Source organism: Aulostomus chinensis, chromosome 13, assembly GCF_037954235.1.
Source record: "Aulostomus chinensis isolate RoL2024-O1b breed Wild chromosome 13, RoL_Achi_v1.0, whole genome shotgun sequence".
NCBI classification, from domain to species: domain Eukaryota; kingdom Metazoa; phylum Chordata; class Actinopteri; order Syngnathiformes; family Aulostomidae; genus Aulostomus; species Aulostomus chinensis.
Window position 1 is genome coordinate 18,608,241 of NC_141332.1, and position 15,736 is coordinate 18,623,976.

Below are 15,736 nucleotides of genomic sequence, written 5' to 3' on the forward strand. Positions count from 1 at the left end.
ACCGTTCTTGACGTCAATGAGCGCGCGCATTATGCGCATAATCTAATTTCACTCCCTTAACATGCATGAAATTGGCTGAAATTCTGCACAATTATCCGGTCTGGCTAAACATTCACTAATCAAAAACAAAAACACCACAAAAGTCTATAGCGCCACCTAGGGAGCCACACAACTAAAAGATAATTTTTTATAATTTAGAGCGTTATAACTCCTCCCACGAAAGTCCCACAAACATGGGACCAACACCGTTGGACTCGTCTCATCAAGACGCAAAATTCCTACACTCTGACCTCTCATCTATCTACAACAGAATGTCCACAAATTGGACATAACTGTCAAAATCAGGACTTTTTTTACTCCCCGAACAAAATCTATCTCCTCCTAGACTCTCCCAACTGTGCTGATTGAAAGTTGCTAAAGGTTTTTATATGAATCACTCGGTTTGGATTTTATAAGCCGTCAAAGTGGGGGAGACACGTTTCACGCTTACAATGGAAGCCTATGGGGAGAGCGTGTCCTCTCAGGGTACATACTGTGAAACAAACGCTTCGCATGTCTACACCATCCATCCCACAGCTTTAAAAAACACACCACTGAATTCCTGACAAAAATCCCTACAAAAATATGGTATTATGAGTCACTCTTGACCAACGTATGCCGACTTATTCCACTTTTCCACACTACAATTCTGTTGATCCTCCTCTGCTCTCCACTCTAGCACAGATCAGAGACAGAGCAGTGGGGGAGGGGTTCTTAAAGGGCCAGCTCTCAGCTCTGCTCTCAGCTCTGCTCTCCACTTGAGCACAGATCAAAGACAGAGCAGTGGGGGAGGGGCTCTTAAAGGGCCAGCTCTCAGCTCTGCTCTCCACTCGAGCACAGATCAAAGACAGAGCAGTGGGGGAGGGGTTCTTAAAGGGCCAGCTCTCAGCTCTGCTCTCACTCTCTGATCACACTCAGGCTTCTAACTCCTAAACTAGCTCCTCCACACTCGACCAATACACCGTTGGATTGGGGCCGGCGTCAACGATGCGGCCATAGGCCGTGCGGGGGCTCAGGCCCTAACAACGCTGCTTGCAGCTTTAATTAGGGCCTGAAGAAGACCCTATTATGTTTGCTCGTTTGAGATTCATTTTCCATTCATCCATCCATTTTCTACACCGCGGGGTTGATTCGTTTTGTATTTCGTGATTTTTAGGCCTGCAACAACAATAAACATCACATTACAATACACAATACATTTGATCTTACCGCAGGCTCGATTTAGTGCCTGGATGCAGCCCTGCATTAAAGGAGCATAATTTAGATAGTGTTTATGAGCATAAAGATTTATACAAGTGTTTACCTGAGATATTCATCAGACTAAATCCAGTTCTAGGCCATTTGGACTGTCTCCCCTGTGCCATTTATCCAGAAAAGCACCATCTTTTCAGTGTGATTATAGTGCAAATACAGACATTGTGTGTGTTTTATTGTGCAATCCCACAACACAGCCCATCACATTTCCCCTGAAATATTCATGAAATCATCCAAATCTTAAATGCTTAACATCTGTAATTCTGTAATTCCTGTAGTTCTAATTTCGACCACATTACCCATAATACAATGTGGGCGAAAGTCGCCGCACCTTCGCCGGGTGGAGCCTGTGAACGTGGGAACGTTTGTGGGTTGCTGCTGGCTGCTGCTGCTGCTGCCGCTGCTGGAGGAGTGAAAATTGTTTGCCAGGGACGTGAGGCGGCTGGAGCTCGGTAATCGATACGGGGAAGTTAGTTTGTAGTGTGGGGCAGTTTCTGGGTCAGCAGCGAGGCAGACTTGAGAGCCACCAATGATTTGCCCGATTCCCAGCAACAGGGCGCAGAGCGGAATGCCAGCGAGTGTTTCTGCCTGGAGCCGAGGCAAGCGCGACTAGTAGGCTACACCGCAACGCGGAAAAGAGTCAGGGGCGAGAGAATGCGAATGGTGAGAAGACACCGAAATCAAACAAAATGGAAACGATGTAGCGTCGCTGCAGCATTTCATGTATCTAGAACTAACGGTAGAGTAGGGAATAGATAGCCAAGGAGCTAGCAGGTTAACTAACATACATGTAAAGTTATTCCCCGGTGGAGCTGAACCGGAGCCTGGAGGCGTCTGTTGAACCCGGAGAGTTAACCAGTATTGCGAAATCAAAGAAGGAGTAGAAGAAGAAGATGCTGCGGAGAAGACTGAACCGTTTGGTATGTTGGCTGACATCAACACTACACTACACACTGTTAGCTTATGACATCCTGTTAGCGTTTCAACAGCCGTGATTCGACCCAGAAATAATGTCAACTGGCACCTTCGCTCATTTGTGTCTTGACATTTTCGATGTGTGCAGGAGAATATTTTCCATTCAGACACGCTGTTCTCAGCGACAACGTGAGACAGCTGTTGACTCACCTCACCGCTGGTGTTATTGAGCCAGTTAGCTAACTGCTAGGTAAGTTCTTGAAGGCAGGAAGTCACGACTGATGGAAGTTAGTCCCAGTTTAACTCATTAAACTTCCACTCGGAGGTCACTGGGGTGGTTTAAATCACCCTTATTCTTAGACAAGCGAACCCGTCTTGCCCACAGTTGTTTGACGAAATGAAAGTGGAACTGAAGCTGGGCGATATGAACACTATCAAATGTCGCGATATTTCTCTTGATATTCCGATCTTGTAATACTAATGTAGGTATGACTATTTATTCTTTCAAAAATACATTAACCCAATTAATGTCTTGATAAACACTTATAATTAATACCTGTTTAACAACCAATTGGTTAAAGGCAAATAGATAAACTAGAACTGTTAAGTTCGAATAATTTCTTCAATTTAATTTAATAAAAAGCCTTGTAGCTTTAGCGTAGAATGCTAATATGTACTTGGTTATAAGACACCTAAACACTTAAAAAGAGGAATATGAATCTCATACATATGTGATGTCATATCCCGTCAGTGATTAATGTCATTGTATATATTCATTCCAATATATATATATATATATATACTCAACAAATGAAAGGAAGGTATTAACTCTGGTTTGATTTTTTTTTTCATGCATCTTTTGCACTTTTTCTTTCAAGCGACAGAATACACATGTTATTGTACAAAAGAGAAAACACTTTAGTTGCAAACAGATAAAGTCATACGCTTACAATGAATATATCCTCTCAGAATAGAATTTGCTTTCACCTCTTTACTGCACTTTTGAGGTTGTCGTTTGGATTGATTCTTGCAGAGGTGGTACAGAGTTAGGAGTGTTTGAGTTAGCTGTTGGTGCCAGGCTGCAGTAACTTTGCAGTTCTTTGCAAAGTATGTTGCCCTTTTCTGGTCCATGTCTGACTTTTCCACACCAAACCACATCGCTGCGAACAGGGAAATACCCTGTTTTAGAATGAGATTGTTGTCTTGTTCTGGGTCGGTGGAGTCTGACTCCTTGTTTGCTCTTTATTTTATGCTGCAGAGCGGAAGAATGTTAAGTGTCATCTGATGATGTAACGTATTGCCGTAACGAGTAAATATGAAATTCAAGATAAACGATAGAGCGTAATATTGAATGATACAAGTTCTTCTTTTTTTTTACCTTCAAATGATGTATATCTTCATATTGGAGTGCCACTAGAAGCTTGTATGTGTTGAAGAAAAACATTTGGTCAATAAGCACTCATCAACTGAACTGGTTGTCAGTAATTATCAGTGAACAGAACCTGAAATGCTCCTTGTATCACACATCTTAGGGCTGCAAGTAGTGGTTATCTTCACAGTCGTTTAATTTGTATAAAGTTACATTCAGTCAGTTCAGTTTTCTGTGATTAATAACTGTAAAAAAATAAATACAAATGCTGAACAAGACAGTCTGACAGCAACCGAAAAAAAACCCTGCAAAACATTCGGAGTTATCATGGCATAAACCCGCTAAAAAATCAGTTGTGAGTGATTAGAATTCATTGTTTCTGTCCTTTAATGCACATGTTTTACATCCTGGATATACAGTGATATTTGGTGCGTTTGGACTTTATCCTCAGACAGAACTCAATATCTGGAGTTATCACCCTGGCCTCAAAACCTCTGACGGGCCTGTCAAGGTTTTTTTTTTTTTTTAAATCACCCTTTCTGCCTCTGTATCTTCCCAAATATACAGTATATCGAAGCTGCAGCCATTTTCCTGTGAGTGACACAGAGAGACTAACACAGCAGCCTTTTATATCCAACTGGCTTGACTACTGTAAATCTCACATATCTGATCCGTCCAAAAAAAAGTATTGATCAGCGACAGTTGATTCTGCTGCTTGATGTACTTTGGAGAGAGAGAGAGAGAGAGAGAGAGAGAGGAGAGAGAGAGAGAGAGAGAGAGAGAGAGAGAGAGAGAGAGAGAGAGAAGAGAGAGAGAGAGAGAGAGAGAGAGAGAGAGAGAGAGAGAGAGAGAGAGAGAGAGAGAGAGAGAGAGAGAGAGAGAGAGAGAGAGAGAACACATTGCTCCTGTTTTAAAGCACTCACATTGGGTTCTTGTCAGGTCCTTTGTTTTTAAAGCACCTTGTGGTCCCACAGCAGCCTAATCGTCCGGCACATTTGCAGTGCAAGAACCCCTCTGGTACAAATCCTCTTGTTGTTCCAGAAGTTCAAGGCAAAAACATTTAGTAAAGCAGCTTTTAGTTGGTGTTTTTTTTTTTTTTTTTTTAAATGCCCTAAGCAAACTTCTTTCACCTTTGACTAAAATTTCATTATTTTACCTAACCATTCATTCAATTGCATGTTCTAAAAACATTAATTATTTTGTCATTGTCTTTTGTTTCTTTTTTTGGAAATTTTATTTTATTGATTTTATTGCATAATTATTTAAAAAATGATCATAAGCGTTAGTCTCGTTCTTGTTTATCATGAGCCTGCAGTTCATGCAGGAATGTGCTGTACAAATACATTTTATTGAGTGATGTAGTCTGAAATAATAATAAAATCCTTCTTAGGATGCCTTATTGCTTTCCATTGGGGCAGCTTTTTTTTTTTTTTTCCCTCAAAATTCTAACTTGGTATATTTCCAACATGAAATGGTTTTTCATCATATTTCACACTTGGCCAGTTTAATGCTTTACCCTTTTAAAGTTCATCCATCGGTTTCATTGCCACTCTCCTGCATTTATCAGTCATGAGTGGACTAGTTGAAAGAGGGAAACTATCCGCAAGGCCAGGTTTATAATGCTGAGCTGTCTTTACTGCCTCTTTATCATCATCATGCACCAATAACCTGTTGTCACCAGCGGGCTCGAATCCGCCACAGGTGATGTGAGCAGTATAGATAGTTGCTGGCTGTGAATACGGAAGCAATATAATAATTATAGTGCCTGACCTGCCTCATGACCTTTCTCTTAAGTGTCATGTCAGCTGATTTTCCTGCTCCTGGAGAGAATCGCTGCTGTAATTTCTCCTCACAGTGAGCTGTAAATAATATTTTGTGCAGAGCAGCCATCCTCGGACGTTGATGCACACGGTGCTGATATCTCAGGCTCTCTGCCTCCTGATTCACACCACCCTCCCACAGGCAAGAAGAAGTGGAGTCAGACTGCTCATACTAAAAGCCACGAGGAGGCCTCATGTGTCTCACTTGACGCTCCTACTATGATGCGGTGCACCACTAAACCCTGGGTATGTCTTTGGAAAATCATTGAAGAGGGCTTTTAGTACGAGTGGGGCTGAACTTTTTCAGGGGGGGTGGGGTAGGGGGGAAGCTCCAGAGGTTGTAATGCTCTGACAGGAATGCAAAAATCACACAGTTGCCTTTGATGTTCATTCAAGCCCTTGAAGGCAGCAGTGTGATCTGCAAGAGAGGGGGAGGCTGGCGGAAATGTGATAGTAGTCATTGCGGTAGCCCTCGCCTTGACTGCAAGGAGAGGTGCACCTCACTATCTTTTTATTTTTATTTTTTTGCACCGCTGCAACCATTAGATCTCCTCCCACTCACTAGCTCAGTGGAAAACACACTTTGTGAAGTTTTTGCTCTATCAGGACACGATTGTAGTAGCTTGTAGCAACACCAAATGGAGCCCAGAGCTGTGCACCAACACTAAGGCAAGACACGCTCACACTGATACAGACCTGCCAGCACTCTTGTTTTCTGTCATAAGCTTATGTAATGAAGGGACGCTGCTTAGAATAATTCATTTAGTATTTGATTAAGAAGTTAACTGCTTTCTATGTAATGGAAGTGGAAGTGGAGTTTGATTTGAAGCCTGTGGACTATTAGATTTTAAGTCACCTTAATCACTCAGCACTGCACCATGTTGCTTCATTATGTCTCAGTGGTGCCCCCCCCCCCCCCCCCCCACACACACGTTTCTGTCCTTCTCTGTGTCTCTTCAACCTGTCCATCCTGCTGCAGGATGATGATGCACTGAGGCCTGTCTCACTTGACGGTGGCCCAGGCTGCTTGTAAACGTGCCCCGACCTGACAGCAGATGTTGTTATGCGTGAGCCTTTTGAAGGATTGCAGGTCAGAAGTGTTTGAAGCCCTTGGGGCTCTGCAAACCAGTTTCTCAGGTCAGCCATGAGCACACACAGGTCTTCTGATATTTACACACAAATGCACAGACACACTCATTTAACGGACAGTGTTGACTTGCACACAAACTGCACACATCTAAACAGGAAAATGATTTTGTTCAAACATCCTTTTGCTAATGGAGCACACAAGTATCTCTTAAGTCTAAATATACCCCGTGCCTCTTCCATTATTCTATTTAGGTTCTGCTGCTTATGTTCTTTGCTTTGTTACACTTCAAATTTATTTTTAATTGCTTTCAGTGCTTCTATTTACTTGTCTTTGCCAGCCGCTATTAGCATTGGTTCAAAATCCATAGATCGGTGTAGAAATGTGTCCAAATCCTCCCAAAATGTAGGTGTTGCTGACGGTCAGTTTGCCTCGTCTCAGATTTGAATGGGTTTATGGTTAAATGCCTGAAATAAGGTCTGTGCTTCTCACTAGCTGTAGATATTTTTCACATTTTAGCATAAAGTACACTAGTAGTTATCCACAATCTGGAATTTTTAAGCTTTTAGGTGTCTTAAAAAGGCGAATGTTTACGAGTTGCTTAACGTGACTACAGACATTAAGTTGCAGATGTTGAATGTCATCACAGTCAGTTGTGAAGCTTTTTGTGGTAATGTCCTCATACATCGGCAGGGTAGTTGCTTCATAATGTTTGCTTTGTGGTGTAACAATGCCATTTCCACTTCCATACTCATCAAAATAGTTTTCATCATCTCATTAAAAAAAAAAGCAAACATGAAAGGCTCATAAATTTATGTTTTCCACAGAGATTATTTGTGTCAATAATCCAAAATCCAGTGCTAAAATCCCATTGGTTTTTGGCCGAGGAACCCATGGCGATGTTAACTCTCTGGTTGGCCAGCACAAGGACGTCATCTATCAGGGCCTTTAGTAACTGATGAGATACAAGAGTCCTCAAACAGAACTGTCACTTGTTGGTGAGCAGTTGGGTTAAGAGTGCATCCGAGGGCCTCTGACCATACAAGACGTGTAGGACCATTTGATTTATTAGGCCTGTTTGATTAGAGCAGAGAGATGCGTATTGATTCTAGTTGCTCAGGTTTGCCGCCATTAGTCTTGCACCACAAGCTGGCTGGCGAACAGAATTGCTTACTCTCACTCCTTTCTCTTCCTTCCACCGTCCGCCTGGTCCCCCGCCCAGATACGGAAGCCCAGCCAAAGGAGCTCATCTGTAACACACAGGGGGATGATAAATATATTTAGTTTAGTGAGGAGGCAGTGTAAAGGGATAAGCGGCCGACTGTGTGATGAAATATACTGTAGTAGGGGAGCCTGGAAAACCCTGCATGACTCAAACCTTAGAAACTGAAGTCCAAAGGGGGGGGGGGGGGGGGGGGACCTGTAGCCTCTCTGCATCCGTTGCACCCTCCCCTTCTGTGCATTCTCCTAATGGACAGACTCCTTCAGTGTTTGTGTTGTGATTAAAATTGGAGTGGACGGATCCAGTTGGATATAAGGGGACCATGGATGGCTTTTTGTGGCAATCTTGCACTTCCATTTAAAAGCTAGGTTGAATTCTCAGTTTGTACATTTAAATAATTCAGGTTGCTTCATTTATTTTGAATCCCCCCCATGGCTCCTCCCTTTCCTGACCCACGTATTCTCACCAGGCTAGCAGCTTAAAATGCACCCTAGTCATCCATATATGTATAAAGGCTCCACCGGAGATTTTCTGTTCCATGCTGTAGCTGAACCAGGGAGATGAGAAGAGAATGCAGATATGTCTTTGCTAGTGTGTGTGTGTGTGTGTGTGTTTGTGTGTGAGTGGTGGGATGTCTTTGTTTGTGTCATATATCTCACTCTGTTTCTGAGCATGGAGAGAGAGAGAGAGAGTGAGAAGAGGAGAGAAGCCTGCATCTCTGTCATCCCAGTTTTTTTATTATCATCTGCAATGATAGGGGTGATCACTGATAAAGATGATACAGACAAGAGGGACAACCAAGTGCATGTGAAGCTTTAATGAATGGTGGAAGACAAACGAACATATCCCCTCCCACACACACACAGATACACATTTAAGCAACAGCCTGCAATGATTATCTCCCCCCAAAACTTCCAGCTGAGTAAGAGCTTATTGCTCAGTCACAGGGAGAAAAACAGCTCTTTTTAATGTGGTCAGAGTTTGGGCGGGGGGCGGTGGGGGAGTGGGGGGGGGGGGGGGTGCTGGTTGAGGAAGTCCAAACATTTCCACTGAAGAGAGGAAGGAAACAGAGGCATGAGTCTCTCCCTATGCAGTGTCTAAGGATGATTAATTGAATAGCAATTATAGCAAGTTTTGCCTGCTAGATTATTAAAGATAATGTCATCGGTAGGGCTGTAGCTGATATGAGATTTTTAAAGCTGGCCAGCATAATACATGCCGTCCTCTTCCACTACATCGAGGAAAAATAGCTGCATCGAGAACCTTCATCTGAATCTGCCGATTTGTCGCGCACAAAAATAGTCCAGAGCATGTGCACTTGGTTGGAAAAACCATCCTCCATTTATGGCCTCGCTACTTTTAAATTCTCTTAAATTATAGATTAAAGTGTGACTAGACTGCAGCTTGAAATGTGCTCACTTTTCCTGGTCTTAAAACACAAACTGTCGGTTTTTCTCCTTTAAAGCTCCTCGAACATAATTCTGTCATCTTCTCTAATACCCGGTGAGCTAACTTGTCTAGAGGATTTTTGCTCCCGGGACAAAGGTCAAGCCGGAGAAGCAACTTAAACTATAATCTTAAAACTGAAACCTGCCCTCAAGCCTCTCATTAAATACCCACTTTGAAACAGTAAACCAGTTAAAAGATAACTTGCCTTGTGAATGTAAAACTGGTTCCCAGTATGTTTTGTGAAATCAAGGCTTTGTTTTTGGTCTTTGTGGACAATGTAACTGTATTTTAATAGCAGCATGCTTTCAGTCACTGATGTTACCACAGGTCTCTGTCAGCATTGTTTGACTTGATTGCACATTTCCTGTGTTTTAATGTCTACTGTGATGTTTTTTCAGTTCCTCAAATTTTAACATTTTCCGAGCTACAATGACTTCTTGTCGACTTATTGTAACCCTATTTGCATAGGGTTAGTGTTCACACTTTACTCAAACAGAGAGGCAGAGGACAGGTTTCCCTGCCTTATCGCTACCTGTTATGTAATCACAGAATGTCTTAAGGTGACATTTCATGGTTTTCACATGAATTGCAAGAAGTATTCTGAACAATATTCTGTCTGTGGCTGTTTTGAGGCTACGGAATTATTGAGGAAGCTGCTCCCAGTACAAGGTCTAGATGAGTTTCCCCTCCTCCCCATTGTCAAGAGACGCAGCGTAATGTAGGCCAGTACCACCAGCCCATGATACAGTACACTCTGTGTCGTGTACAGCTGCGGGGATGCTCGTAGAACAATGAGCCTTTGCCTATCTACAACAGCTCTTTAGGATCAGCCCTCAGTTCAAGTTGGACTATTATTACTCTGTGAGGCAATTCATCATTGTGCGCAAACAGGGGACAGAGTACCCTCCAATAGGGGGGGTTTATGCTATACCATAGACCAAAGAGGTGGTGAACCCATGATGGAGGTAACTCCTGTTTCTCTATAGGATGGAGTAATGCCTTTGCTTGTTTTTATCAGCTTCTGCTTGTTTGATTAATCTTAATTTAGATTATTTGACAGTGATGTTCTGTTAATTAAATGATTTTTATGCTCTCCTGCGTTACACCCTCGTCAATTCAGCTGTCAAACTGCTTTTTTATGCTGTGACAAAGTAACATGGAATTGAGGTAAGAGGGAATGAATATTAACAGTTTGTCTGGTAAATCTTTTCTCACCCGTCATGCCACATTTTTGGATGTTTCAGTGACACAATGAACTGTTTATCACTTGTAAAAGTGTCATTCTACGTGATAAGCTTGTTGAATTACAGTTTCTGATACATTTTCTTATCTATTAGACCTAATTATAACAAAGCCCCTTTGTGCTGAAATTAGACAAATTAGCCCATGCGACATAGCTGTATCAGGAGGAGGTTGTTGTTGCACAGGAAATGCAACAAAGAGAGTTCTTACCAAGTCATTGCTGTGACAAATGCTTAATTCTGGATTGATGTCTTTGTCTTTGTGCTATATTAAGTCCAAAAGATAATGTTGCCTCTGAAAATCCAGTGCAGCCAATGCAGCGAGCACTTGGATGTGTAATCAAAACTGAGAGAGTTACAATTAGTGAGAAAGAGTGGGCATGCTGGGAGAGGACATGCAGGTGGCCTGACAAGCTACTGTTAGAGAATAAAAGTGAAGTGTGTGCCGAATAGTGCACGGTAGTGACTTAAACGTGTGCGTCTTTGTCCTTGATTTCATAACCGTCATCACTTGATGCTATTAGGCGTGTCATTATATGCTGAATAGTGAAGTTGCATTCATAGCTTAAGTGCAACAGTTAAGGTGGTTTTACTGTTCCCATCAACATCTTCTAAATGCTTTACTTGAGTTCAGGCTGCGCAGTTTATTTGTTCCATTACACTCAGGATGCCATATTATATTGCGGCCAAGTCGAGATCTCCTCAAATGTAATAGATCTTCTGGTACTTCCTTCTTAACACTTCTCCTTGGTGGTCAGAGTAGAAAAAAGGAAAAAAACCAAGTGGTGATGTTGTTGTACAAATCTAAATGGCAGATCATGTTGACCTGTGATTAGCTCACTGAAACATCATCCATAAAACCTGATAGGATAGATATAATGCAGTTGACACACAGGCAGCACTCACTTTTCCTGCTCCCCGCAAGCTAATACATTGAGTAATTTCGGGTTCAGTTTTTTTTTTTTCCCCAGGTCATTACAAGACACGGTTCAAGACTGGAACACAGAATTTACACCATATCTGTTGTACTCTGTGTAATTCAGAGTGCTATTAGTACACATGCAGGACATAAAGATGGGGGAGTATAGGTTTCCAGTGCTCTCTCCTCTTCCCACAGCTCCCTCACACCTCATTAAATGTGTTTAAGTAGATTTTCTAAGTGGATTTTTTTCTTTAAAGCTTAATGGTACCGCTGCATTCCATTCTGGCTGAGCTTGATGTTTTTGTTCATAAGTTACAAAACTGATGAGAACAAAGCCTAACCAACTGGATTCTTTTTGGGCTCACATTTTCTCCAATGGTTTTGTGAGAATAATGTGACGAGTATGGATTCTGATTGTGTCAGGCTATATTATGCTCTCAGCGCCATTGGCCCTATCAGATGTGACAATGCATATTTATTTAGTGTCTGAATAGAGATGCTAGTCAAATTAGCTTCCTTGACAGCAGACACATGTTGTCTAGAGATATACTGCATGCTGCCTTGGCCACGCTTCAGTTAACAGCAAGTATAACAACTAATGATGCAAGAATCTGAACACACTGAGCCGTCTGCAGAGCCAGCACCGCCTCTCTGTCAAACTTGCAGGCCATAAATGTCAAAGCATTTGTCAAAAAAAACCCAACAACAACTAGATTTACTCCTACATTTTGGAATCACTCATGTGGATGTTAAATGATGGGTGGCAATATGTTACTGCCCAATGGAGAAATGAAGCAGTCTCTTGGATCAAACTTACTCCAACCTTACTGTGGTATGGGGCATTACTGGCTGATTAGACCCTCACATGTAGAATTGCTGTCAGAATGTTGCATGCACACTATGCTATGTACACATTTGCTGTTTTAAATTGGCTGCCCATTTGAGATATCATTAGAAAGCCTAGATTCTTGTGATTCGATGGACAAAAGGCACTTCAGGACACAATCGTCATGTCTCTAAGTAATATGGCGATCAACAAATATTTGTTAAAGAAGGAGCTCAAATTCACTGGCTCAGGCTCTGACCATTCAATCCTCTAAGATCTACAAGCTCAAAATACTTAACATCCACAGACACGCACATACAGCAGTCAGTCATAACTCAGTTCGCATGCAAACAAAAATTGCAGCCGCCCTCTGACCTTTTGATTGACACTTCATTAGTCCCAATTGAGGCTCTCATGTCTGGTCAACAGCCAGCGATAATGGAGGGTCCTTGCCCAGGTCCGACGTGTGGTAGGCTTCCTTTTAGCCAATCAGAACAGATCGTGTGGATGTGTGATGGTTTGCACAGCCAATGAAATCCTGAAAATGATCATATTGCGTTTTATGCGTTGGAGAGTTTGTTCATGAAATGGATACTCTGGCTATTTTTAAATACCCCTGTATATAGTATTACTGTATTTTCCACCCCTCTCTTGGAGATGAAAGATGTCACCATGAGCTCTTGAAAATTTTAACAAGGTTAAATTTGGATTGATTTATATTCTTGACATTTCTCATTTGGTATTTTTGTAATATAACAACGGACTTCATGACTGCCTTATGTGCTCACGGTGGAGTAAACTAAAATAATGGTTTATTTTGTGGGTTGCCTGGTTCGAATGATGCACTCATCCATCTGAAAAGAGTAGCCCAGGGTTTCCAAGCTCTGATGAAACACCATCATTTTAGTGGGGTGAGGGGTGGGTCCCCTTATGGAGATCTGACTTACAGTTCTCTTTCAATTGACTTAGTTGTTTGCGTAACTCATTTTAAATATGCGGAGGAGCAAAAATTTCATAATCCCAGGCTTCATTTCAGTTCAAGAACATGAGAAATAACCCAATTTATGAGGGCTTTTTTTGGTGGTATTTTTAGATCTGCTTTGGCTGATTTGCGCATGAACAAGGCCATTCAACATAAATGTCTGTAAAAACAAACAGGAAAAAAAATTAAGAAATTGTGGTTCTCCCTCAGAAACAGGGAGATGCTGCTATCTGCTGATGAATCCTGTAAATTGCAACTGTCATAACTGATCATGACTCCCTGCTCTCTATATTACCAGCATTGGCCACTGAAAATCCCAGATGGCTTGACGACTAATTCCAAAGTCAAATTCCTATATTTCTGATTACTCAGTCCGTATCTGTTCAGCTAATGGCACACAGTGACAAAGCGGATAGTCATGAAATAGTGACATGGTGTGACAGGACGCAGTGTCATCAGACCCAAGTCATCACCAGGCTCTTGGCAGTAGCTGAATGCAGCCTTATATTCCCTGGCTCTTAGTCGAGGACCTTTCCCCCCTGCCCTAGCATCTGTTCATCTCACAATGTGTGCATAATTAAATCTGGGGCATAATTTAATGTTAAGTTTTAACCTCATTCAATTCTCTAATGCACCATTTATCTCTGACTCAGCAATTATATTTCAGCTGAATTGATGATTTGATGTTTGCTTCCTTGATCTCATTAACATTTGATGCGGGATCTACTGTCCTGTATTGACATGCTGGCAGTCTTGGTGGCTTTAGCTTTACATGCTAACATCATTGGCATTTAATGGCAGCGTTTGACCTTTGACAGTGAGGCAAAGATAACGTATTCAGTTCTATTTTTCTTACGTCGGCATTTCTGGTGCTGCCCTCTGCTCACTATTTTAGGATAAGTGAGCCCCGTCGTCTCACCCTCATTATAGTTTACAGTGAACTTGCTGCTAAATCGATAGCAATTCGGTAGTTACATCGTCATCTTCTGGCTGTCAGAACGTGAACATCGCAAAGAATAACATTTTAAGAATGAATTATGAGCTTCAGAATCCATCTCTGAAGCCTAGAAATTGCTGGTGTATGTTATTCTACAGCTTTTTTTGTTTTGTCTCCATCAGAATGAATGTTCATCTCCTTCATCAGTCCTCAGTAGATGGGTGCAGGTGAGAGGTTGATACTGAAATGCTGGAAATACTGTTTTCAGACGAACGCATTGTCAAAGAAATACGGGGGCTGCATGCCAAGGAGGTTGAGTCCTCACTTCCCCCACTGACTGTGATGAGGTGTCCCTGTCCCTGATGAATATGTTGGCACCTTGTATGGCAGCCCCCACCATCTGTGTGTGTGTGTGTGTGTGTGTGTGTGTGTGTATGTGAGAGAGAGAGAGAGAGAGAGAATGAGACAACACTGGTAAGTGCTTGGAGTGCACTCCCTTCATGTGGGTGTTAGAAGTGCTTCGGTCCTCCTGGAAGCTGGTTCTTTCTAGAAAACCTGGATCCATCCCACCCACCTTCCTTTGGCAAACAGGTCTGTCCGGTCCTGCTTAAGGACTGTGGCCAAACAGGATGGAGACTGTTGATTTGATGGTCATACTGAGCTGGATGCAACTTCCCTTTCGGACCTGACAGGCTGAAGTACCAGCCTTGATATCAGATACATCATATCAGCGTATATTTTTTCCTGTAAGTGCCAGAATTAAAAAGGCTTTGGTGGAAGAAAATCTTCGCGTGAAGACAAAAACACAGTTGACAAATCGCTTCACTTAAAACGCAGAAATAGATGGCTATGGTGATTTAAAAATGGTGTTATAAACTGTGTCCAGCAAGAAGTACTCTGGTGCCTCTGCCTTGAGATTTTTCACTATTTAATTTAAACGGTCATGTATGACAATTTAAAATATTTTTTTTAATAAAGTTAGTCATTTGATTAAAACATTCACCCTCTACCCTCTCAGTCCAATCGGTATAAAATTGTTGCGCAATGAACACAGAAAGGATCTACTTTCAGTCGAGCGCAAAAATTCATTGTAGCGGTTGCACATATTTTAAAAGTGACTTTTTTTCCCTTCCTGCTCTAAAATGGATATTGGGCTCAAAAACCCCGTGTCAGGTGGAGCCGACTACCCATCCTACTCTTCCCTGGTCTGGGTTGGTGATTCTGTCGTGGCATTTCACGTGTTACTTTGAATGAGAAGCAAACGATTGCATAAAGTGGAGTTATGTAGGCTGTGCTTCTGTCCTCATGCATACATTTGTTCCCCCAAAGTGATTAAGGCTCTGCTTTGATCCAACCCTTTGTCAGAAACCGTCTTTGGGCAACTGGCTGTCCAAGGTGCAGTAATTCACACACTCCCTTGGCACTGCTCCAGGATCAGGTGTTCACTGTAATCTGTTCCTTCAGCCCATATGTTTCTGACCCTTTTATTGAATTAAGCAGACGTATCCCTGTCTTTTCAACCTTAATAACAGCACAGTAACAACTTGTACATGGGGTACACACTTGTTATGTGTGAGAGTTGCGAACAGAGGCTGCACTACTCGTTTGTAGTAGATGCTGATCCATCACTAACAGATCTGATTATCATTAACTGATGTTTCCCATTTGAAAGA

At 42.1% G+C, this 15,736-nt stretch overlaps 1 protein-coding gene across 10 annotated transcripts in view; it reads left to right on the plus strand.

Moving 5' to 3' along the window:
• Window positions 1-1,644: 1,644 nt before the first annotated feature.
• Window positions 1,645-15,736, plus strand: part of atp11c (ATPase phospholipid transporting 11C (ATP11C blood group)) — a 43,807-nt gene continuing 29,715 nt past the window's right edge. For 9 of the 10 annotated variants that reach the window (XM_086221866.1, XM_086221863.1, XM_086221864.1 and 6 more), the window contains exon 1: window positions 1,645-2,213. In XM_086221866.1, the coding sequence (XP_086077992.1) occupies window positions 2,187-2,213 (27 nt within the window). In that variant the 5' untranslated portion in view covers window positions 1,645-2,186. Of the gene's footprint in view, window positions 2,214-9,948; window positions 10,121-15,736 lie in introns of those variants that run through there. The other variant, XM_086221871.1, reaches the window with a different exon arrangement.